At 40.0% G+C, this 25,932-nt stretch overlaps 2 protein-coding genes across 2 annotated transcripts in view; both read right to left on the bottom strand.

Moving 5' to 3' along the window:
- cdkal1 (CDK5 regulatory subunit associated protein 1-like 1) overlaps positions 1 to 12,554 on the bottom strand; it is a 238,825-nt gene extending 226,271 nt beyond the window's left edge. Inside the window, exons 1-3 of the mRNA XM_084357757.1 lie at positions 12,417 to 12,554; positions 9,697 to 9,857; positions 8,720 to 8,832 (exon numbers count right to left, since the gene is read on the bottom strand). Coding sequence (XP_084213883.1) covers positions 8,720 to 8,832; positions 9,697 to 9,851 — 268 coding nt within the window. The 5' untranslated portion in view covers positions 9,852 to 9,857; positions 12,417 to 12,554. The remainder of the gene's footprint in view (positions 1 to 8,719; positions 8,833 to 9,696; positions 9,858 to 12,416) is intronic.
- A 241-nt stretch (positions 12,555 to 12,795) lies between these two features.
- Positions 12,796 to 25,462, bottom strand: LOC311259256 (transcription factor E2F3-like). The gene is made up of 8 exons (XM_084356283.1): positions 24,932 to 25,462; positions 22,697 to 22,817; positions 20,903 to 21,033; positions 20,592 to 20,680; positions 19,541 to 19,699; positions 19,042 to 19,156; positions 17,566 to 17,707; positions 12,796 to 16,905 (listed from the first exon to the last, which is right to left on the bottom strand). The coding sequence occupies exons 1-8, from the start codon at positions 25,211 to 25,213 to the stop codon at positions 16,610 to 16,612; spliced, it is 1,335 nt and encodes a 444-aa protein (XP_084212409.1). The 5' UTR covers positions 25,214 to 25,462; the 3' UTR covers positions 12,796 to 16,609.
- Between the last annotated feature and the right edge of the window lie 470 nt (positions 25,463 to 25,932).

The raw sequence follows: 25,932 nt of genomic DNA, 5'->3' as shown, positions 1-25,932 counted from the left end.
CTGCCATATTGTCAAACAAGTTAAATATCCTATAGTATTTATTCAAAATGATCAACAAATCCAAAGGAAAGCCCAAAACCAACAATGCATTAGTCTGACTTCCCCAACCTGTCTATGGTATCTGGCTGGGTGAAGCTATACTTGTTTTGTTCATGCCCTCAAAGTCCTGAGAGGAAGCCCCTCTTCTTATCCCCTAGGTGCAAAAATGACATACTATGTGTTTAAAGTTTATAATAACATTTAAGATAACTTCAAATATAAAAAGAGCATACTCAATATGACACATCAAATTTTATTGACAAAAAAAATTTGACTCAAAGGCTTAACAGTTTCCCAAAGAAACATTGGTGCAAGACACCATTTATATTCATATTATCAGACATGAACTGGCAAGACAGGGGCAGTGAAGGGTGGGTTGCACACACAACTGGGAGCTGCCCAACATATCCACAGGCATGTCGTGTTGCCCACTGAGCAGCTCGAGTTGAGACGCTGGGGGTTAAATGCCTTGTTAAATGGCACCTGATGCAACTTGTTGAAGGAAAGGGAAAGCACGACTCCTTCAATCTCCTATGCTGTGTGGACATTATGGTCTGAGATTTGAACTGCCAATCTGTAGGCCATTAGCTTTTATTTTTTGCCATTAGGCCAACTCTTCTGCCAGAAACCATCATCTCCCTGTTTTGATTAAAGGCTCAACACTTTGGATGTGAGCAAAACCTGGCTTCACCCCTCATCCCCTTTCCAGACATCCTCCTTGTTTCCTAGACCTTCCCTTCTTCAATCCCCTCCACCCCTGAGCCATTCCCTCGGCTCTTGCCTTATCCCATTACTCACATCCCCTCCATGATATTCCCATTATATCCCTTCAGGGTATTCCCAATCCCTGTGGAATGCGGGCGGTATTCCTGGGATAACAGGGGGGCTGACTGGCTGGCTGGCTGGCTGGCTTCTGCTGGGAATAGGGAATACGCTTCCTTCCTCTAGAGGGGACCAGCTTCTCCTTACATTTATCTCTAGCTTTCTTCATCAGAGAAATGAGAGTGTACAAATGAGTGGACAGAGGGAAGACTGGGACAGTGATTCTTGCTTCCATTATTCTTCCTCTCCTACCTTTCCTGGTTCTTTGTGAATTGAGAAACAAGGGTGAGATATCACCACCCTTTGGGGAATCAATTTGTTCTGTTTTTTGTTATTTCTCAGAGGAATGAGGAGTGGTCTTTCATTCAGTCAACTGCAAAATCTCTTTTCCTGTAGCTAAACCTCACATAGGGGAAGTCCTACTAGCAATAAGGGAAATCTTTCTATTCTTGGAGAAGTTAGTGCTATGAAAGAATAATGTTTGTATCCCTCACGCAGTCACTTACAATCACTACTGAGCATCTTGTTTGTTGTTGTTTTAACTATTTACTTAATTACCTATCACTCAATTAGTAATGCGGCTGCCGAAAAGATGACACCAGACCGATTCCGTGATTTCGACTCCCATGACAATTTCTTGCTGAAGTGGTTGTTCAATCAGGTCAGTTTGCAATGTTTTAAAATTCCTCTCCTCAGTGTTATCAATGGATTAGATGGAGCAGTGATCCCTACTTTCCTCAAGCTATCCTGTTTTCTCTCTTCTCCTCTATCCATCGCTCCCTCCAGGGAATCTTAAGGCAGGAATGGTCGGGGGCCCTAATCCCATGGCCTCTAAATGGTTACTGGGTGCTGCCTACACATGGGTCACCTTGTAGGATCACCAAAACACACACATACGCACGCACACACACATGCACACACACATCTACACACGCACAGTGCTTGGGATCACTCTAATCTCCTGGCCTCTAAATGGTTACACTTGACTGCCTGGACTCATGGGTCTATTTGTAGGACTTTAGATGAATTCAAAGCCTTTGAAACTGTATGCGTGTGTGTGTGTGTGTGTGTGTGTGTGTGTGTGTGTGTGTGTGTGTGTGTATGTGTGCGTGCGCGTGCGTGCGTGCATGCATCCTTACAGAGATGGGAAAGTGCTATCCCATTATCATTTTAAAGCCACATTTAAAATATGTAAAGCCACACATATATAGATACAACATGATTAGTCCTGCACATTTATTTGTGTACTTGGGACTGAAATTGTAAAAATTACCAGTAAGAAAACAACAAATTAACTATTATATTAAAAGGCAAATGTCATTAAGTTGTAGTTTGTTTGATTTCAATATCCCCATACAAAGGACACCTGTTGTGCCAAACGTCAACTTTAATATTCAAAATTATTTAACCCTCGTCTCTGCTCATATACTACTATTTACATATCCTTATTTACATATTAACTGTCTGTCTACCTGTCAAATATATGCCTTGAACTCAAGGGCATAATATTCAATATATTAAACATATTTAAATGTAGATGCAGTGAAGAAAATGTCTTTATTCCGAGAAATTCATACTTCATTTCTGTTTCTACTTCCACGTACATTTAGTTTCTAGCGAAGTTCCACACAGCTATATCATCTGATTTATATCCATATCCATTGCTGCCAACTACCATTTCCCCATTCACTTAAAGTTCCTTTTCCTACGTCTCTCCTGTCGCGCTGCTTTTCTCCACTCCATTATTCCTCCATCTATCCATCTCTCTATTTCCCGTTTCTGCAGATTTGCCAGAGTCTAGTTCGTTTTCTCTGGCAGCATAGTGCCCTCCCTGTTCTCTTCCCTTTTTCCGACCGTCGCTTTGGCTGATTTTGGCTTCAAGTGCATCTGTCTCTGTCGGCTGTACCCTTCATCCCAGCACCCTCCTCCCATCCCCGCTGACTCTTCCCCTCATCTTTTCTTACACCGCTTTCCCCTTCACTCTTTCCACCCTTTTCCCTCTCTCAATCAGCATACTAGGACTGTCTGACGCACGGCAGCAGAAAGACAGAGCGAGCTTACAGAGTCTTTCCCACACGCGTACGCACACCAGGTGATATCTCTCATCTTGCAGACTGACAGCTGTCGAAAACTGTCTCTCACACACTTTCCCTGTACAATATCAATTTGCACCGTGTCTCAAACGGTGTGTGAGAAGAGCAAATGTGTGTGTGAGCCGGCTGTGTGCGAACATGTGTGTGTGTATATATATGAGAGGTGGAGTCAGAGAGAACATTGTAAGTTTTCATTGGCTATAACATTGCGGCGTGTAATGTTGCGTAGCCCACAGTCAGCCAATCAGAAGATCCTCACACACTCCATTTTATGAATGAGACGGCATGTATGCGAGGTACACACACACTCGGAGTGAGAATACGCTGCAGTGATGTAATACAATCACACAGAGTAGCAGAAGTGCTTGTAACACGAATGCAGTACGAGCTGAATCAGAACAATTTGACAATGTTTAAGCTTAAATTTGTAAATACTTTCAATCTGAAACATCCTCAGCTTTAATTGGCAAAGTGAGCAAAACCATGGACTACATATGCCACATAACATAGGGTATATGACATATGTAGCCAATATATTTATAATGATTACATTTTTCCTCCTGCCATTGAACGTGCAGACAGCATTATGTGTGTAATTTCAAATAGAGACTATAGAGTGATAGAAGCATAATATACCTGCTTATCCATCAAAATTTCCTTTAAAAAAAGTATATTACATTATATATAATATTGTTATTATTGTTCCCATCAATCATAATTTCCAAGCACTTCATTGTCTAACACAGACATTAAAAAACATTTTCTACAGAAACACCTGTAATACCTGCTGATCAATAACATCCCCGTATCATTTCATCAGAACAGCTCACACCCTCACTCTGACACTCATATCCTCCAACCGTCTGTCTCCAAACCAGGAAATGAGAGCGGCTGATTTGGCTGACATTGTGTACCAGGGAGTAATTTTGCCTAACCGGTATGTAAAATCATAACTGAAGTGCTGTGTGTGCGGCTGGCTGGCAGAGAGGAGATTGGGAGGGGAGGAGAGCAGCCAAAAACAATCAAAATATCCTGGTGTGACTTTCCATGAAGGGGGTGTGTGTGTGTGTGTGTGTGTGTGTGTGTGTGTGTGTGTGTGTGTCTTCATGCACCCATGTGTGTAAGCATACACGCCTTTCAATGAAGTCACTATTTGGCACATTGCTCTGCTGCTCAAATGTGGTTCATTTGTATCAGTGAATTATCATGCTCATCATGGGTAAACAGTGCCCTCTTTGGTTGTAAAGAGGAACAGCAAGTCACAAGGAGCCAGGCTGAACAAATACAGGCAGCATAACAAGTGTGGAGACAATGAAAGCAGAGAGGAGAAGTGACACAGGTTGCCGTTTCAAAAGTCGTGAGGTAAGGACAAAGGGGAGATATTTTTTCTCTTCACATAGTTCAGAGCAATTCAATATATTCTATGACTAAAGAATTATCAGGTCACTTTTTGATCATCTTAATTGCCCAGCACCATGAGCTTAAACATTAATACATACAGTATGTGCCAAGATGCTATCCAGCTGAAGAATGAGGAGTGGTCACTCTCATCCAGACACCTTCAGACACTTTATATTAAACCTTAATCAAAAGTCTCTTGTTATGTAAACGTATACTTGATGTCTTGCACCATTACATTGACTTCAGGTTAATGACAGTGTTGACAAAGAGTTGGGTTCATTTTATTAACATAATGATCAGACAAGGTCATGTGTTGCCTTCAAGGACTGAAAGTTACAACTTTTGAAACTATGAATGAGAATACAGAGTGTGTTTTTCAGAAGGATGACCTCATCCTGATATTGCAGAGATGCATCCTTTCAACAAAAAAGCTCATCCTATGAGCCAAGGCTGCCACCTAGAGGCCTACACAAGAACTTCTACTACGTCTCACACCAGGTGATGTCATAGTTTAAGAAAGAAAGAAAGAGTTAGAGAGAGGAATGAAAGAGGGACAGGGGAGGGCAGACAGTGTGAAAGAGTGAAAACAGGCAGGGGAAATGAGAGGGAGGGAGAGAAGGTGACGTTATGTTTTCAGAGCAGCTCTGTCTTTGTCCAAACTCTTTCATTAAACTCTGCAGATCGACACTGCGGATCGACACTGCGGATCACAACGACAGACACTACAGAGGTATCTGATATTCACATTGCGTCATCATTTTCAACTGTTTTTTAGGAGAAGGACATAACAGTCTGACTCATGCTCAAAGTCCTCATGTTCATTCTGGCCAAAGACAAGACACTACCATCCATAAGGGGCCCAATTCAGTCCTCGTCATTCCAGACTATTCCACTCTCTCCGATGCTCTTCAACAATTTCATGCCATTCAAGACAACTGCATACTATATACTATACCATTCTAAACAATCACCGCCTGTCCTGAGTCTAATATCCCCTGATTCTGTCCATGACAGGCAATTTATCCTTCCAACAGTCCCAGAGTGAAAAACAATAAGTGAAGATACTCGCACCTAAAAGAGAGAGGAGGGGGTGAGTAGAAAGAAAAACAAAAAAAACGCAGGAGGAAAGAGACAGAAGAGGAGACAGGGAAGCAAACAAAGGGGGAAGACCAGACTAGATAAAAACCAAAGCAGTGAAAGGGGAGACAGAAACCAAACTAATCCTTTAGCTTTAGCAGTGAGACACTGACCTTTAAAGTACTTTGTTGGGAGAGGAGTGAGAGAGAGAAAGAGACAACAAGGAAGAGTATTATAAGGATGAGCTACATAGTAGGGTAAACAACCATGATAATCGAAGAGATAAATGCATACAAAAAAATAGAGGACTGCTGTATGGCACAGTTGCCTGAATGACTCAAAAACACACAAATACATTCACAAGCTACAAATAAAACCATCATGCTTGTGAAGGCACTTCAATGATAACATTTATATACCTAGCTATAACTTTAGCCTTTGTCAGCAGCAACCTTCCCTCGCTGTTCCATTCACAAGCCTCATTGCCCTTAGGTAGACAGGTAAACACACACACCTACAAGTACAGGCCCACACCATGTAGACAACTAACAAATTTCCCATGAAAACATGAAACCCGATCACACCCTTTTGCAAATGCATGTAGTCATGCAAACCATATGCAAAGGTAACCTCAAAGCCATTAAAACAACTGAATGTGACCCATTTTCTTTTGACCCTTACTACATCCACTGTTAATTAAGTTTTAGTGTCAAGTGTCTTTCTCACAGATATACACACAAGTGATGCGTCTAATCTTGAATAATGAAAGCTGTCAAAAATGCCCAAGAAGACTATGCTAAATTTTTTGCTAGTTTCATACTGTATTGAATATTTTAAGTTATTGGTGAGCACATTTTGAGAGGAATTATTTTGCAGAGCTGAAATCTAATGAAATTAAACCGCTGCAATATTCACTGAACATTTTCTGGAGCCAGGTTCCCTGTGTGGTCACTGTGTGGTTCTACTTTAAGGAGAAGAGGAGAAGACAGAATTAAACCTTATCCAGAAATCTGACAAAAATCAATATCCATAAGATCAAGTTTTAACCTCATTACCTTGGAGTGCAGTATGTTACACAAGACAACCAGAGAAGCCATGCACTGTAATCACATTCTGTGACAGATGAATATTTCTGGTACAGAATGGAAATAGAATAGAAAACAGTTCTCCAACTACAAAGAAGACTCACTCCCTGAAAGACAATTGGCACCATTCCACTATAATATAGAGTTAAAATAGATCTATGGTGAGACAATTAGCACATCAAGATTTGGTTGGTGCTTTAACACAGGAAATGCTGCTCTGTCAAGAAGGAGGGTGAGAGACTACAAAGTATAGAGACAGTGTGCGTGAGAGACAGACATGTTGTATCTGAGACGAGCTCAAGAGACAGAGAAAACTGTTAAAACAAAGAAAGGTGGAAAAGATAAAGAGATCAAGGGTCTATGCTACCAGATGAGAGGGAAACAATTGGCCTGTCTCCATCGAGTCTTGTGTCTCTTGTGTGTGTGTGTGTGTGTGTGTGTGTGTGTGTGTGTGTGTGTGTGTGTGTGTGTGTGAGAGAATGAGTGAGTGAGTACATCTGCATTTTTGAAGTGTGTGATTAATGTCCCTCTAAGACCCCATGGTGAGAAAAAACGCCTGAGGGGTTAATATTAACTCTCTCTTCTTCTTCTTTCTCTCTTTCTCCCACACACACACACACACAGCTGCAGTACTTAGAAAAATAAATACCGCAATTCAGAAAATTGTACACTAAACATTATAGCCAACATTATATCCACTATAACCAGGCACAAAAACTCCCTTTTCTTTGAGACTAATTGAGGTAAATGTGGGATCACACACACATATATATATATATATATATATATATACATATAAAAACACACATCACAAACAAGAAAAATGTTTGACCATCTTACTCAAAAGATGATTTTAATCTACAATCCACCTACACGCTGAAATAATGTAGATCATCTATCTCTGCCTCTGCTTTGTCGGTCTGTCTCACACACACACACACACACACACACACACACACACACACACACACACACACACACACACACACACACACACACACACACACACACACACACACACACTCATGAAAGACCTCAGGTAATCTCCTTCATTATATGTCTGGCCTCCATGCAAAAGACATGCAAAACTAAATATGAAAAAGGTACCATTCAACACAGTCAAGTTTGGAAAAACTATCTGTAATCTGACACTCCACTGCATTTTCTGATGTCTCACTCGGTCAGGATAAAACATTTAAGCTACTGGTGACAAAGCCTAACCACAACAAAGAAGGTCTACTGATCAGACAGAAAATGGTTATATGTACAAAAAAATGTTTCCATTAGATTTAACAACGTCACAATCAGTGTCTTATGTAGAAGCTTTAAAACATCAACCTCCCAGAGGAAAATAACAAAAGACTAAACACATACTGGCATTGCAATAAAATATATAAATATCAGAGTCAGACTTAATGATCATTTAATTATTGGTCATCAGATAAAAGCGAGTATATGAATATTAATCCTCATCTATATCCTTCATCTTAAAGCATAAAAAGTCAAAATATAAGTGCAATGGCTTACATTTTTTACCAGTGACACAACCTTCCCAACTTTACCAACCATTTCAGCTGGAAGAATGTGAGCAACTACATTAGAAATATTCTATTCAAACTGTCTAGTTGAAAAAATAAGTTTTCAAAGAGGTTGGTCAATTTGATAAATGAACCAGTCATGGTAGCACGCAGTGTGTGTGTTGTGAAAGATACCAGGTAAGGCTGGTTCTCAGTGGACTTCTTGAGCCTAAGTTGAGTCTTACTTGCAGATGTGGCTCTCAAATTTTACCTGTTTCATTTGGATTGGTAGATTCCAAACATGATCCAAAACCTTGACATTAACCATTTTCAACCAAATATATTTGCTTGTTCAAGTTTGTCTAGGCCAGTACACAGCGTGGAAAGCTCAATTCAGAACAAAACAAAGTCTCACACTGGAATGGCACGAGGTACAGCTTTCCTACAAAGCAAGACTGCCCCCTTGTGTGTAACAATGATAATGACATCAGTTCTATGGACACTCAAGATAGAATAAAAACATTATAAACAATTTTGAATTTTTTCTGCTGTTCGTTTATTCATTTATCTTCAATCCATCCATCCCTCTCCCTTAGTATTATTCTATGTTGTTTGTATTATGTTATTAAATAAACTCCAACCAGTGGACATAATTCAAAACCACAACAAATAAACAATATCTTACCGGTCATCTTGTATCCGCTGGCAGCTAGCTGTCCTGCCATATACTCTCCATCTGAGTTGTTATGACTGCAGCCCCACGTTTTCATCCAGATTTTTTGGGTGCCAGGGATAAAACTAAAAACAACAATAACAACATTGAAATATGATGTAGTCATATGAGGTGTGGAAATGATAAATTCTATGTCCAAAACTCCTCAATCAAAAGCCTATATGTATTGCCTAAATGTACTGAGACATACTTTTAGGGTACTTTTACACCTTACCTGTTTGGTCTGGCTAAGCAGACTAATCAGGATTTTGTGACAGAAGATGTAATGTGATGTGATGTGATGTGATGTGATGTCATGTCATGTCATGTCATGTGACACTAGCTGTCCAATTAACAAGTTACTTTTAAGTCCACATATGGCTTCATGTTTACATATCTGGGTTCATTTGCAAACATGTAAACATGAAATAGACCAGAACCAAAGGGCAAAAATATATATGATTTTTCTCTGGTCTAGACCATCTGAACCAAACTACAAGTATGAAAGCAAAGTTACTGTTCATCTTTACCAAATTAAAAAGCTTTACACAATAATCTGCACATTGTACTATTATAAAAACGGTAGTTCTGCAGTGTTTTGCTTTGATACTTCTTTGACTAAACTGACTAAATTAAATTGAGCAAATGTTATACATAACATCATGGACCTTAGATATTCTCCCAATTTATTCAGTATTGGTAACTTCTTATCATCAAAACAATTCATGAGATTAACAAAATTCTTGAAATTAAGACACTGGTTGCAATAGCATCAGTTATCTGAACTCAGGGGAGCTGATGTATTGTCAGTTCTCCATCTTCTAAGGGACCTACTGGGAATTCCTAATTTAATTACCCATCATCAGCATTAAACATGTTGTATACAAAACAATATCAAAATTAACTCACATCATCAACTACTGTACCACTTCATCAAACAAATCACATACCTATCAGCTTGGAGCTCCTCATTGGTCAGCTCTTTTTTCTTCCTGGACCTCGGTATGATGCTCTTTCTAGCAGACTGTCTTTCGTGAGGAGTGGGGTCGGTAGAAGACACCATGTCCTCAATGTCATCAATCAGAGAGTCACAGGCGGACGGCATGCTGGTCTGAAAAAGAGACAGAGCCCCGGTCAGCACAGTATTATCCTAGAGACTGTCTCATATAGGTGAGACCTATGAGTAGTCAATTAGACCTTGTTTGCCAAAAACAGATTGTTGAAAATGACTTTTGAAGATATCTTTTATCAATTATTACATAAAGCAATGTAATAAAACAAAATAATTCAATAAAGCATAGTTCAATTAATTAATTGACTGTCACTTACTTTATGCCAAAAGTCTGGGCAACAGGATAACATTGTGTTATGTGATAGGACCTTTGAATTGCTGGAGTCGAAGAGTTGCTGGAATTGCTTGGCTAACAGTGAAAGATAAATATGACACGTACTACTAATAATCAATAACGTTTTGTTTCCAAGTGCAACAAGATTAAGAGATATTACATCACTGCAGTGAGGTGGAACAGCACAGCAGGGGTGCAAATAAAAGCTATTTTTGTTTTTGACTAATCTGTTGATTTTTTTCTTTGTTTGGCCTATAAAACCAACAAAAATGACCATCACAGCTATGAACCAGGGCAATTTCATCAGTCTCTTTGTTTTTTGCACACCAACAGTCCAAAACTCAAAGATAAAGAAGCAACATATTTTCACATTTGAGAAGATGAAAGGTGTTTTTTTTTTCTTTTGCATGAAAAATTACTGAAACAATTAATTGATTACCAAAATAGTAAATTTCTATTTAGAGTTGCAGCTCTATGATAGTATGATGAAAACTTTTGAAAAAACAAAATGCACAAGTATTAATAAACTATGGTTTAATCCCAGAGCAGGGTGCCGAGAATTTCATTAAGTTTAATAATAAGGGAAGCAATTTAGATATGTATCTCAAGTACTTCGTGCTGGTGATTAAAACCAAGATGCAGCATGATAGCTTTGTCTATGTTAGTGCTGTGTTGACTGTTTACTGGTAGGTTACATGGAATACGTGGAACCTATTTGCTGGTGATAATGTATCTACTAACAGCTGAAAGCCTGATACCTCCAAACATATAGAATGCAGTGTTTGGATAAATGTTTGAATTTAGATTTAGTTTTATTTTGTAAATGCAGTTTATGGTGGTAATGCCAGAGTAATTTAATAAGGGAGTACATGTTAAATTCACATGACACTGTCATTCTGAGTTTTTGGGGTTTTTTTGCCAACTGTCTTGTGTGGCTTGTCCTCTTCCAGGTCACCACGATGGATTGGAGGCCGTGTGACTCGGGCACCAGTTAGCAATGTCTTGCCCTGCTCAGTCGTCCTCTTCATGTATATTTTATATAATTTACTTGTATCAGATATTCTGTCAATTAAATTTATGAAGTGTGATTTTGTTGTTTTGTTCTGAACTGTACATGCAACATCTACTGTATGTATGTCCGTCTGTCCTGGGAGAGGGATCGCTCCTCTGTGGCTCTTACTGAGGTTCTACCATCTTTTTTTCCCCTGTTAAGAGGGTTTTCTTTTCAATACGGCGAGGTTTTCCTCACTGGAAGCGAGGGTCTAAGGACAGAGGATGATGTTCATTGTACAGATTGTAGAGCCCACTGAGACAATGTGACTGATTTTAGGCTACATAAATAAAACTGATTTGATTTGACATTTAATTTTAAAAATGCTGCATAGTAAATTGCCAGCACGGTCAATGAATATGACATGGTCATGCTGCTTAGACTAAAGCACCCGTGTCCACTGACACATCTGAGTTAATTAGGTCTTCCATATGTGGACAAATCTTAACTTCTTACCAACAGATTTTGGTTAAGAAGCTTCGTCTTTTCAACTCTGTATCGTCTCAGTTAGTGTTTTCTAGCTTCCACTGCTTTCTCAGCAGTGAAACGCAGATTTCATTATTCAATCGGATTCATCTCTCATTGAAAAATACCACAGAAAAAAAAGCTAGTAAGATGCATGAGTTCCAGTGAAACAAAAAAAAAACTTGATGAGTGGAGGCAAGGGAGAGCCAAGTCAAGAAGCAACCCAGCTGCCTAGATGTTTAACCTTTAACGTTTATATGCATTCAATACGTTTGCTAGACTTAAGTTAACATACTACTATGTTTGCCGTATGAACTTTATTAAAATGAATTTTGCTCCCTTACTTAGAAGGCGCGAGCCGTAAAGAGCTTACCCCTGACATGGCCCCTGTCATCGTTGCTGTTGTTGACAATAACGCCACATTAAAAAGTAACGTTAGCTGTTAGCGCTACATAATTACCGATATAGGTAACACCTGCGTAACTGCGTAGTTAACCGTTTATCGAATTAGCTTAATTTAACAGAGTTACGTTTAAGTTATATTAACCTACAATACCTTGCTGTTGTATTATTTTCACCTATAATCTAACCGCATACGAAAGCTAGGTGACAAACATTACCTTCGACTGACACAAACAAGAAACACCTGTGAAAATGTTTGATTTGACACACATTGCAACCTGCATTTTCTTGGGTAACATAGAAAAGCTAGCTATTAGCTTCGCTAGCCTCATTAGCTAACTCTATTACCCACGTGTCGCTTGTTTTGGACAGGCAGACACGTCCACATACTGTATAAATCCCTTACCTGAGTGGCGATGTGGATATTAGTTCGGACAACTACGAATTCCGAGGAAGGGGTGTTGTAGAAATGGAAAAAAATATTCTTTACACAATCAAAACACACACAGCACAACTCTCAAGCCGCCATACTTGTGCGTACATACGGTAGGCGAAGAGGGACATACTAGACACATGTGCTCTACACGTCAGGGGAGCGAGTAATGTATCGTGTAACTATATTTTGAGACATTATGATCGACGATATATGGATATTTCAAAATACTGCATATTTTATCTTTCAGCAGTACTGGCAACCAATGTATTTATTCCCTGCTGTTTCCCTCTACTTACTTTCCACTGCAGTGCAAACGCATCCTTAAAAAAGACATCAGAAGCAAAACATGTTCATATTTATATTGCCTTTATTCAAATTTTCAATTACAAACACCCAGAGTACAAAAACAAATCCATTTATCCCCCCTCCCCCCACCCCCAACAAATACATCTCAGATTCCTCATTTAACAGATGTTAAAGAAACTTGTGTAACTGAGCACACATCAAAAATCATCACATTAGTTTACCTTAAACATTCAACAGCACACCGATACTTTCACCCATGCGTTCAAATTGCAAAAAAAAAAAAAAAAAAGTAATGTGATATTACAGCTCTTTTTTCTCTTTTTTTCTGTCATTAGTGGAAACAGGCAGCAATATTATACTTTTACAGTCAATTCTTCCTATCAAATAGTTAATTTTTTACATACCTTTACAGAATATTTATGGATCAGTATATTGTATTTGGTAACAGCTGAAGAATAACCATAAGAAAATAGCAGGAAAAACAGTGCTGTTTCAATCTCGACTATAGTTAACACCACATTTAGCCTAATGACAACTTTCTGTAAGGTCTAATCACACATTAGAAATGAAGGAGCTGTAATTTTAAGAGTCACCCATAATACATTTTCAGACTCACTGGCAATGACACTAGCTTTAGCGGTGCATTAAAATCACATTCCATTAGAAACCTTGGAAATGTACAATCTTTCCAAAAAATCATGTGTCCATCATGTAAAAGTGGATAAAATATTGTGACCAGATTCTGGTCTCTTGAGATAGATGGAGGAAAATATAATTATCGATGTAAATGGTCTAAGAAAATAGCACAGCTGTGGTTAGTGAACCAAATGGGGAAAAATATTGAGCTCGACTTTTCCATAAATACATATAAAATACGCTGGAATAAATAGGCCTGTAGGGGAATTGTGTTCTGCGAATCCTGGTGAGATTCTGGTTCAGTGGTGTATAGATAGCAACGTCTCCTAATGACCAGTAAAGGGAAGATAGGCTTACTGTGAATGACTGACTGCATGCATGCATCATTAAATGTGTGCTACTTTTTTAGGTCTAAGAGATGCTCGGCATTTAACAAAAAAAAAAAAATTTGAAAAGAAACTAAATAACTTATGGAAAATATCAGAAAGAAAAATATTGCAATTATTTGTCCACTTTTCTATCCATCAAATGTGCACCCCATTATTCAAATTCAAGATGCATGAGACTGGTTTAAGAGCAAAGGCATACTCATTAATGTATCAGGGCATGAGGGGATTCCAGCACACGTCAAAAAAGAAAAGTGCGATGTAAGTTCCAACATCACAACGAAATAATACGAGGGCAATTTCTATGACAAAAGGGAATTTCAAAGACTCATACACACTATGGCATTTACCTCTATGCCCCTATGACTATTGTCCAACATTAAGTGGGAGGTAGCCTACAGTACCTTGTGCACTGAAAAAATTAGAAAACTGTACATCAATTTACACATGGCAGGCTTACTCTTTAGCAAGCTTCATCTTTGACATAACTCACACATGCTGCACACGCAATTACTCCAAGCGCACATCAATCAGGTCGGGGAAAAGTTAACACTAACAGCAGCAATATTACCCGCGGCCGCAGGTTCCTCTAGTTTAAAAGCCAGGGTTTCAGACACAATGTTCGCTTTTTGTTATCATCAGGGATGTAAATCAAACAGAAGAAGATATGACTTGAAAAGCAATGGGGCTTCCAAGATCTAACAGAAAACACAAATCCCATTCTTCTGGCTCTTAGTTCACCAAGTCCTGTAGCTGGGTTTTCTTGACTAACCACCATTCAGAGGCCCTGGACAAGTCATGACAGTACAACCACACCTAGTGTAACACTTGGCTTGGATGCACTGAATTTGCTCCAATTACAAAACAGGTCTATTTTTCTTTCCTTTTTCTCATTTTTCTTTTTTTCTTATTTTTACACATCCTGAAGGGAAAAAAGCCCTTCGTTACAAGCAGAAGCCTAAATTAGTGGCTATTTGGCCTCTTGTTGCTTAGATGGCCGTGATATCATTAGTTATTTCTACAGTATTAAAATCCATTAAAATTCAACACTTATTAAACCTAAAAAGACTAATACACACCTATGCTTTATCCTACACTGCTTTCAGTACACACTGAGTGGGCCCATGTGCACCATTAAGTGGTTCGAAGTCATATTTTTCTGATTCGCTCAAACCACAGTATATTTCACAGCACACAGTCTAAGTGAGGAGATTAGGGGGAGGTTTGGTTATGGCAGCTTCTGCTGATGAAAATGGAGGGTATAGGCAAAAAGCAGCAAGAAAGTTTGGGCGTTGCATTCACAGAGTATCAGTAAGAGTATGAGTTAGTCTGCACATCATGTGTGCCAACAGGCCATATTTAGGTACATGTGGTGTTTTTGCTTAAGCCCATACTACCCAGGTGTGATGACTTTTTTGTTTGCACTGTTGGCATACGGCTCATGTAATGTTTAACATCACAATGTCTGTTCCCATATTGAACATTTTTTTATATTCATTAAACTGTACATTTCTATGAGGCATAAAAAATGTGACTGTGTCCGCAGAATCAGCTGATAACCAGCAAATCAGGTGAACAGGTAACAAAGGTCTCTTTTAACCATTAAACCGTTTTTGAAAATGGAGGATGTAGTATGAGAGTGAAACAGATTCTGTGCCATACGGCTTACTTTTATGTAAAGATTCTGTAAACTTTAAGCCCTTGTGTACAACCGTCTTCGTTTAGACCACTGAGAGGACACACGTATTTTCCTTGCCATTTAGTTTCCTTTAAAACTAATTAGGTCATGTGCACTCAGAAACAGTATATGGACTTCCATGCAGCTCTCAGTACATCCAAATAGTGCTTCAATGTATAAAAATACTCATACTCTTAGTAATTTTATGACTACAAGCCCAAATAGCACAATAGGTAACCTGACAGGTGTCTATCCTAACATAATCGTAGACGTGAATGCTGTGCACCCAAATTGCCACTGTCTTTTTATATTCATTTCACTAAAATTTTCTTCACTTGTACACAAAATGCCTCCTTAACAGTCAGCATCACAGATCATTGGTGTATAAGAACACAATCATTGAATCTCCTCAGCCCCCAAAGCGCTTGGCATTAACACATCTTAAACTCTTAGATATGTCCAAGGATAGGTAACCTGGATGAATCCCTGGAAATACAGATCAACCTTACACTTTCCTTGCCAAAAAGCAGATTTCCAGGGCTATCAAATCCTCATATTTACTAATCCTTTAAGATGTGAATAGTTTTCCTCTTTCCTACTGTTGAGCATTCAAGGGATGGCTTTGGGTGATCATATCTGTGCATCTGAGGGGCATTTATGCACATGGATTTTTTTTTTTTTGCTGCATCCAACCCAATCACCCAATCACCCAATGTGTTGTTAATGCCAGGTGGTATGGGTCTTTTTTTCCCTTCGATCTGTTCTGTCTCAGTACAGTGATGTGAACCTTGCGTCATATAGAGAGGTGGATGCCCTTCCCCCCCACATTTATACTGGATCAATCAGGGAGCAAAGGCCTTCAGATGTCCCAGAACTCCCAGCTACACTGGAGGCCTTACATAGCCTGAGAGAAAGAGTAATAGATACGTCTTCACACTGACCAGTCGTGTCTTTGTGTGAAATCATGCATTATCTCTCACACCATGAAGGAACATGGCATATAGTCCCATTGGGACTGAAAAAGCCCTCAATGTTTAATTTCCATCTATTTAGAATTGACTTCAACTAACTACACAGTCAGTCACAGGCATCGAAAACCCTCACTGATTCTCCATCTCTCGCCCATGCACAATATCTGAAATTTCTATTACCTAATGCTAGCTGCACAGGAGATCATCCAGGCCAAGAGATGGCATTTTATCAAAGTCACAGGCGTCAAACAAGTCGCTGATTCCCTGGTCATCTCCCAAACCTAAAAGATAATCATCTTGGTCCAGAAGAGGAGGCCCAAGGTTTAAGAAAGGCCCAAGAGCTGCGGGGATCTGGTCTTCTGTCTGCTGGAGAAGACTGGTGTAAGGGGACGAGATGGGGGAAAGAGTAGTGACGGAGACAGCCGAGGAAGAGGCAGGTGGTACCAGGGAGGGGTTGGGAGAGGCGTTTGTGCAGCTGGGATCTGTTTAGGAAAAAGAGTTGACATGGTTATTATTTACAAATAGCCAAAGAAACAATCAAATCCTTTAGGCCAAAAGAGCAGCCATGTTGACTAAATTTCAAATTTGATTAAAACACCTATCATGGCCTGATCCCCAATGGTTTCTTTTCTTTGAAACATACAAACTTTCTTCATTTAACATTCAAGTCAAAAGAACAAATGCAAATCTCTCTATAAATAAAGATGTCAGTGTTGTAAACTTTTTTATTTGTACTGGGTTCTGAAAAAATTCACACACCTTTACAGACACATAAATGGTGATGTTGCTCGGTCTGTCGCTGAGACCTAATGACTGTCGATCCACAGACTTTTCTTCTAGCATATTTTCAAAATGTGTAAGGTGTTGTGTTGTTCATGACAAGATACAGTACATCATAAACTAGTGACCAAATTCCCATCAGTTTAAGCAGATTTTCACACTTAATGTTAACATGCTAACTTGAAGTGTTGTCAAAGTGTTGTAGTCAAAGTGGGCAAAAAACCCTGCAGTAGAAACTTCAATTAAGTTGAATATAAATCTGACTAAGTTGTGTCTTTATCTTCAACAAAAAGGTGGAGCAAAGTCAAGACAGCCTCTCCATGTATGAACATTCTGCAAACCAATGTCTATCTCAGACAAACCTTGAAGGACTTTGAGGAATGGCGAGTTCCCATTGATGTCCATGTTGCCATTTTTTACAGGACTCCTGGGATCGTTCTCCTCATCTGGGCACAGCAGGACTTCTATAGGACCCTTTGTGCTGGTCAGATGGATGGACAAACTCTGCAGAGAGGAAAACAAATAATGAGTTCCAAGAAAAAAAACTGACTGCACTTGATTTGAAGGATGGACAAACTCCAGTAAAAGATAGAGACTAGTAGTTTATATATATACGCACGAGTCTGTACATGTGATGGTGTAGTAAATAAATGGTAAACTCAATGCAGCGTGAGGTAGATTTGTTTCACCAGGCATTTGGGGGTAGTATCTTAGGGTGCACTCACACTTGGCCCAGTTGCTCCGTACTGTGCCAAGATAGTCCCTCCTCCCCAGTCCCACCGCTGGCCTGTACTCACATTAGTCTGGCCCCAACCGGGCCTGAGCACGGTTACCTCTTGTACATACCTCATCACGTCATAATGCAACACACCTGACTTTACGTCAGCATAAGGCGTCCTTTAGTTTACAAGAAGTGCGGTCACAGCACAATGGAGAACAACACTGAGAACATGACTGCAACTTTACTGACTTTGTGGCCTATTTTGTGTCGTTTTGGTCATAGACCGCCCTAACATTCCTGGATTTCTTGATTATGTAAGACGGTAGCAATTATACGTCATGTCCACGTTGCGTATCTGTGCTTGTGCTCATGCATGAGCAACTGTACCGTACTGTACATCTTCCAACCGTGCCAGAGCCAAGAAAGTGTACCGTGCTTGAGGTACGGTACTGAGCACTCACACTAGTCAAACAAACTGGTCTTTGGGGGTCAAACGTGCTTGGGCATGGTACGGATTGCATAGAGTGAGAGCACCCTTTGTGTGTGGGACTGAGGGCACGGTCCCACACACAAACACACACAAAAGCAGACGTCCATTGCCTGTCGTTGCTGAATTTGGGCAGTGCAGGATGTGAGGCACAAGGAACTTGGTTCACTAGTTTGTAGTCCATTTGAGGGGTCAACCACACACGCATCTTTCCTATTGCCAGTCAAAGTTCACCAAAGTTGAACTCTGTATGTGAGGCCATGATGCAAATTTGCTTCACTACCGCAAAAGTCTATTGCATGAAAAACTCTCGAGGGTTCACCTGCAATCTATACAGCTGTGGCATTTATGTTGGAAGCAATGTTGTGACTGTTTAACAGGTGTCTGAGCAGATTCGCTGTGCCCCTGCAGTACTTCCTGGACTTTGTTAAAGTTTCCACACTGTAAAAGCTTTGTTACAGACTACCACGTCACAAACCCATTGCTTGGTTATCTTTTCTAATATTCGGGTAAGATCAGAAGTTAATTTTCTGAATATGTCCAACAGTTTCTTTAAGGGAACGTCAGGAAGCAGACGTTTCATCAAGATCACGGATGACGGACCAAGCTTGTGTGTTTCTGTGCTTTTACCTCATCTGGGTCTGGTACTTCTAGCTTGGTGTCTGTGGGCGCTTTGACGACAATAACGGTCTGGTCTCTGAGGTTTCCCAGCTGTTTTATGTCTTGGTACGTTACATAGGCATATGTGGAGAGGAAGGTGTTAAAGAAATAGCACTACAATGTCAGTATATGTCACATACATGTATGTACAAGCCTGAAAAAAACTCACTGCATGATGGCAAACCTCCAAACTGCTAAAGTGATTGCTGTAACACAAATCTACACATGCTCATGTCGTAAGCTAGGTGATTAAATCTGATTTTACTATTCTAAAAACTCAGTATTGAAGTATCATCATATCATCATTGATTCACTATGAGCAGAATCATCCTAAGCATGCATACAAACAAACAAATTTATACTGCCATCGAGAACACACTATAGTTACAGAAAGTGTTCTTGCTAAAGTAAATTAGCCAAGAAGTATTTAAACTTTTTGATGACGTATCAACTAACAACAAAAGGATATTTCTGGTTGCTTGGCAAGTCGCTCATGTGTCTCATATCCAGGCTGCATCTCTGGATGAGCTGTTCGAGCCTCTGTTCTTCTTCTCCTAGAGCAGAGACCTCTGCCGTGAGTCTCTGTCTCTGGCTCAGTGCCCCCTCTACCTCCAACAGACTACAGCCCCTGTGAGTGGAGAGAGGAGTGAGAAGAGTGTGAATTCAAACAGATTTTGTACTCTTCACTTGCCCATATATAATGGTCTCTTACTCAAAGTTTCAAATATCTGGCAGGAAAATATTTAGGTTTCAATACGTAGGTGATATTGTTCTTGTGAGCAGATATTGCAGAGAGCACAGGTGCTTAAGGCCTATTCCTAAACTGCATGTGCTCTAAGCATTTACTGACAAATGACAGTTTAATTAAAATTTGCAGGCTTGAGTGTGGCCCAGTCAGATATCCTCAAACTTTGATGTGGCATGTGTGCATGCAGTCACCTGCCTTCCTGTGCTCTACAGGCCAAGGAAAACAATCTGTTCATAGGAGGGAACCATTTGTAACATTTTGCCACACCAACTCAAGAAAAACCTAGAAAAGATTTTCTGAGCTTCTAAAGCTTCTTACTGCAAAACATTTAAGAAAACGTTGCACAAATACAGCGCTGCACAGTTAATGCTTTTGTGACATAACCTAGTCAAATTATTAATTGCTGGTACAGCAATTTGATCAAGCTATGACTACTTTTCAACCGTGTCAGCTTGTAGAAATAAAAGCACAAAGATGGGCAAAAGAAGAAAAGACAAGGAGCTCTGCACAAATAGACCTGGTCATGATGAGGGCTACGAGAGCCGAGTAAGGAAAGGAATGGGACGGTATGAAATGTGGAGAACAGATGGATGAGGCACAAACTTGGAGGAATAGAGAGAAAGGGAATATGTCACATTCTCTTCTCAGATTTCATGATGGGATGCACTGCACAAACAGTATCACTTTTATAGGGTTTTTGGGTCCACAGGTTAGACATAACAAAGGCCTAAACCATGAATTTGAGTGAGAGTGAGAGAGAATGACCACTTACATCCATTGAATGTTGTTCTTTGATTTCTTCTTGATGAGGTGAATGCCTTCTAGTACATTGGTGATGTCATAGAGCCGCCTTTTCTGTACCTGAATGCAGAGGACACAGGTCTCATCAGTAACCCATATAGTATGATATTAAACTGAAATCAAAAACGTTCTCAATGTTTTAAATGGATACATTTGTTTAAGATGTCACCTGTAAATCCTCTTATCACAAGATTTGACAAGTGCAACAACTATTAGGCAGGTTTTCATTTCTTTACACCACCGCCGCCTTCTCTCTTTTTGTCAGTTTGGATATGAAATTACCTGCAAGGTTTCAGCAGCAAGGTTGAGGTCCAAAACACCATCAGAAGACTGAGCAAGAAGGTCCACAAACTTCTTTGTTAATAGGCCCAGGGAGGTGTCGTACCGAGTCTTCTCTGGTGGAGACTTGGGCGCTATTTGTGGAGGAAAGGTGGGATGAACAGAGAAATAAAAGGAAATTACAAAATATTTCAGTGGTAGATTTGATATTTAATTTTTTGCAAGACAAGTAAAAGACAAAACTCTATATCAACCGTTTAACTTGGTAACAGGAAGCCCAAATACATTTTGGTTTCATTCATTAAATCAACTCAATCACAGGACTCCTATACTCACTCGGACAGATTTAAGAACATGTATTCCAGTATAAAATTGCCACGCCTTTTTATACTGGACTACATTTATAGGTTTGACAGCTGAAGCAATTGTGCAGGAAAAACAGAATCTAACTTTGTTATTTTCCAATCGGGAAATGTTGGAGAAGCGAAATGACTCCATCGGTTATAATCAGATGGGAATGTGTGATTTACATCAAGGGGAGATCACGATCTATGTTACAGCTCGAACAAAGCATTGAAGTTAACTTTGATAATCGCCAGCTGGAAACATTTTACGTAAAGCACCGAGTTAAATATTCACCAGCTGGACTGGATTTTAATACAAATCGCTCAATGTTGATAAAATCAGTCCTTCCCATCACATGGTTACAGCATTTTTAGTTGCATAGGGCCCCCGCATATCACCTGTCTCACCCTCCAATACATCCTGTGGCTGGAATCAACCACATATTACACTGCTGCAAAGGCCATATACCATGTGCACAACAACTGATATGCGGTTTTGTTCGTTTTAATGGAGAATTCCTGTATTTTTAAACCTAGGCCCAACATTTACACCTCGCAACATTTCATAGGGAGACTTCTCCTCATTCATTACTTGTGGTTCAGACAAAATGGATCTTATTATCTAACAATGAGGTCTATCTTTGAAGAATAAGTTTCCATAATGTTGTCAGATACTTGATGATTAGCAACTTCAGCCATTAAGTGGCAAAAACCAGTAACTTTAGTGGACATAACTTGCAATAGACTGCGTTGCCCCCTAAGGATTACGCTGCAGCCAATGCAGCCAGATGAGACTGGACAGATTCTAAAACTTTGGGTACGTACCGAATCACAGCATATCATGTAAATGTTGGGACACAGTTGAAAAATAGTTGAGTGGACTGTATGGGAGAACCATGCAGAGAGTAAAGAGAAAATCAAGGGTCATCTGAATGGGCATCTTGTTGGTTTTTTTTAAGTCAAGTTACATAATGGAGGTTAATAACCTCTATCATATAACAAAAAATATAAACCACATGGTATCTTTGAAAATAAGTCTTCATGCTATTACTTAAAGGTCCACTGTGCTAAGGCATATGGATGAATTTGGATGCTTTGTTATAATGAAAGGAAAAAAATACTGTTGAATACTTTTGGAAGTACTTTTCATTTTGGTTTGATAAAAGAAACTTAGAATGACCCTGGCCAGGGGTTAAACTCTGTTCTACTCTGAATAGTTTTTCAATCATTGAAGTCTAGAGCTTCGCACTGTCCTATGTGTTCAGCTACCGGATACCAAGCATGTTCTTTTTCCAATGACAGTATTAACTACCTGCATCAATGAGTTCCTGTGTATGAACCTTGGTGCTGACTCTTTCTCACACAGGATGAGCCTGAACCACTGTGCTTTAAAAATCTAAGTTACGTGTACAAACAGATAGCAGAGAGCCCCTTATAACTTTCTGCCTCTTACTTCTGGGTGTCTTTAGCCTTGCCCCATTGGTCGCCGCGGTCCCTCCTCTGCCTCTTGGAGTCCTGGCTGGTTCCGACTGGTACTGGTGGTCTGAATCATCTAATGCCAACCGCCTTTTTGCCTAGGGGGACAATAAAATACAGTTAACAGCAGATATGGGCGTTTTGGTCACTTGACTTTGAAGCCACCTCACAAGAAAAGATTCTTGATAAATTCATCATCACTTTTATAACTATATCCAGTGCATTGCTATGCAAACTCCAGTGTTGCTTTTGTTTTGATCATGTGATCTGTGAGGACATCGCCTGATACGGAGCAGTCAAAAAGACACTGTCAATAAAAAAGTTCAAGATGTTTTTTTGTGAAAATTCCTATATATCATGATGAAACTCAGTCATTCTAACGACATGGCACAAAACCAGTGGTTGCGATTTATTTTATTAGCTCGTGGGCCAAGAAAAACCCACATAGCTTAGGAGTGAGTCACACCTTTGGGTTTGATCACATTGCTGAACAATATGCCTGATCAAACCACAAGTATACATAGATACCAGATAGCCACATACACAGGCACTTTTGCCAATAGGTGATCGCAACCTACTGTCCAAGAAAGTAAAAATCAAGTCATTTTCTGTACCCTTACCATCCATTAATCATATATGAATAACAACGCCGTTTCTGAACAGCTGCTTTGGAGCTCATTGTGCGTTTGGATCTCAACCACTATATTGAACCGCACATTCATCATAACTTCAAAGTTACAGGAATGTGAATGTCAGACCTGTCGCGACCAACCTCTCCTATTGAAGGAGTGCTGTAGCCTGACAAAAGGTGAGGTATGATCATTATGATTTCAGCAGTACTTGACATGTTCACTGTCTGCCTCATCACCAAAGGAGTACTTGACACCATGTTTAGGTTGAGTGTTCAATACTTTTTCTATCGCCACCTTAAATTGGCATTCTAGTCATCATCACAGTTACACGGCATGTTGAATTAGTGAATAGCCTCTTCAACCAGGGAACCCTTGGACTTCTGTGTTGGCCAGAATCCATCCTGTCTGTTTTAGTGTCTTTGAGTAACACACCACCAGGGTGCTGGTCTACTGCATTTCCCTCTAAACCCTTAGAAGGGGTTAAGTCAATTAACCCTCAGGAAATGGTATTAAAGTATTTTAAGCATGGCAAACTTCATCTTTAATAGTTTCTCTTCCTTAATCTAGCCCAAGTCTGAGGAAGAATAACATGCCCTCTGTTGACAGTCAAAATGTCAGCCATTTTATATCAGCATGCAGCTCCCCCCCACCCCCCTGCCTGGTCATGGCTACAGCCTGAGATACAGAGGCTGGTTTAGTTCATGAAAGATGAATAGCCAGGAACAAACCAACACCCTGAATGCAGCTGAAACTATTTTGTGTGGTTTGTGCAGGTTGATATACAGGAAACGTGCAGTCAGCACTAAAGCAACAAAGTCGAGTTTCACTTTACTTGGCATGAAAGGCACCATAACGTTACACTTTATTAACATAAGGAAGGACATAAAACACTTGTGCAAAATTAAGGTCAAGGCCGACAACGAGTAATGCTGTCCTCTAATAATCAATACTGCTGCTAGCCTTGAAAGCTAATACATTTTCAAGCTTCATCCAAGTTGGCTTGCACGTTCAGAGACGACTGGGAGAAATATCTATCGAGTAGTTTCCAAACTGAAGTGAAGCTTTAGCTTCGTGTGAGCTCATGTCTTTGCAAGTTTAGCCCCTCGTGTCTTGTTACAAAGCTAAAAAATTCGCTAACTAAGAGCCAAGCAGCCTAACAATCCCCCCAACCCCCAAATTAAGACACCAACAGCAGCCACTAGGCCACCGCTAACGTTACTCATCTCTTACCAATATTTCCATCTGGCTGCAAGGGTGAAGCGGACTCAAAAGCACCATGAAGTTAGCATAGCACGCTATTAGATGACAGCTCTACGTTTCTGTAAATGCAAAACTAACTTAAACTCGTCGTTTGCTTCCCTACAGTCAACAACACATTTAACCAGCTCACTTGGGTAACTTAGCTAGCGGTAGTTAGTTAGCCACCTCGCTAGGTTGAGTCGTGGGAATGCCCTGGCTAAGCAGCTAACGTTAGCTGCCCGAACAACAAGCTCGGCTAGCCTAGCAAGCTAACATTTTGTCGTCTTTGTGGCTAGTTGTAGCAAGCCAAATGTGCTCAAATGAGCTGTATAAATGATTACCGGCGGTCTTCCCAGAGCGGGTCGTTGTCCTGCTCCGTTTGCTGCAGCTTGTTGTGGAGTTGTGTAAATGTTGTTTATCTGAGGTTCGGATAAACACACATTTGATGTCTGTGTAACGTTGCAAGGCGGTGGGGTGGTTATTATTTGGATAAACGTAGCGTTGGATTGACCAGGGTTTAAACGATCCGAGAGAGTTGTTAAAATGATATTATTGTCCAGAGGAGAGCCCCCAACCCCCGCTAAAATCACTTTGTCCGGAGCCGAGGAGATCCCTCTTCTCATCTTGCGTATTCGGGGTAACCCCTTTCTTGTCTCCGTACTTTCAAGCCCGTATGGCTGCTAATCCGTCGCAATAGTTACAAAAATAATCAGACCGAAGTAAAGTTGAGAGTCTGATTCATCGACTTTTGTAAAGTATTTTTCCTTAGGAAGGTGCATTTAGGCAGATGCAACGGATTAAAAAGTAGCGCAACTCTCGTTTCCCCCGACTAGAAATGGCTTCAGGAAACGGCCTGATGAATGAAGGGATACGGTTTACGCGCTCAAGAGCCCTCCCGCGAAACTCAGATTTCCCGGGAAAGTTTCAAACGGAATTTACATGCCAGACGCTATTGGTCCTTCATAGACGACTCCCCGCCCATATTACTGGCGTATCGACCAATAGCAGCTCAAGCTTCAGTGCGCCACGTGTTCATTGGCAGTTGTAAACAGGGGACGTCACCTGTCACGCCTTGCGTGTTCCCTGACAGGACGCTAAGTGGCGCAAGTGACCAATTGTGCTGAAGAGACAGGGTTAAGTGGTAAATTATGTACAAATGATCGACTCACTCTCTATATAATATTTTTATTATATTATACATATAATTCACATTAGTTTAATTTTGTTATTATTATCATTATGTATATTTACAAAACTATTTATTATTTTGATACTGATGAATACAGTAAATTCATGCCACAAGATTTTTGTCTGTTCAAGTTAACAGAATGAGCAAAGATGA

Source organism: Pagrus pagrus (assembly GCF_965226575.1).
Source record: "Pagrus pagrus genome assembly, chromosome: 7".
Classification (NCBI taxonomy): domain Eukaryota; kingdom Metazoa; phylum Chordata; class Actinopteri; order Spariformes; family Sparidae; genus Pagrus; species Pagrus pagrus.
The sequence above is the reverse complement of the archived record's forward strand: the minus strand, read 5'-3'. Positions and strand labels throughout refer to the sequence as shown.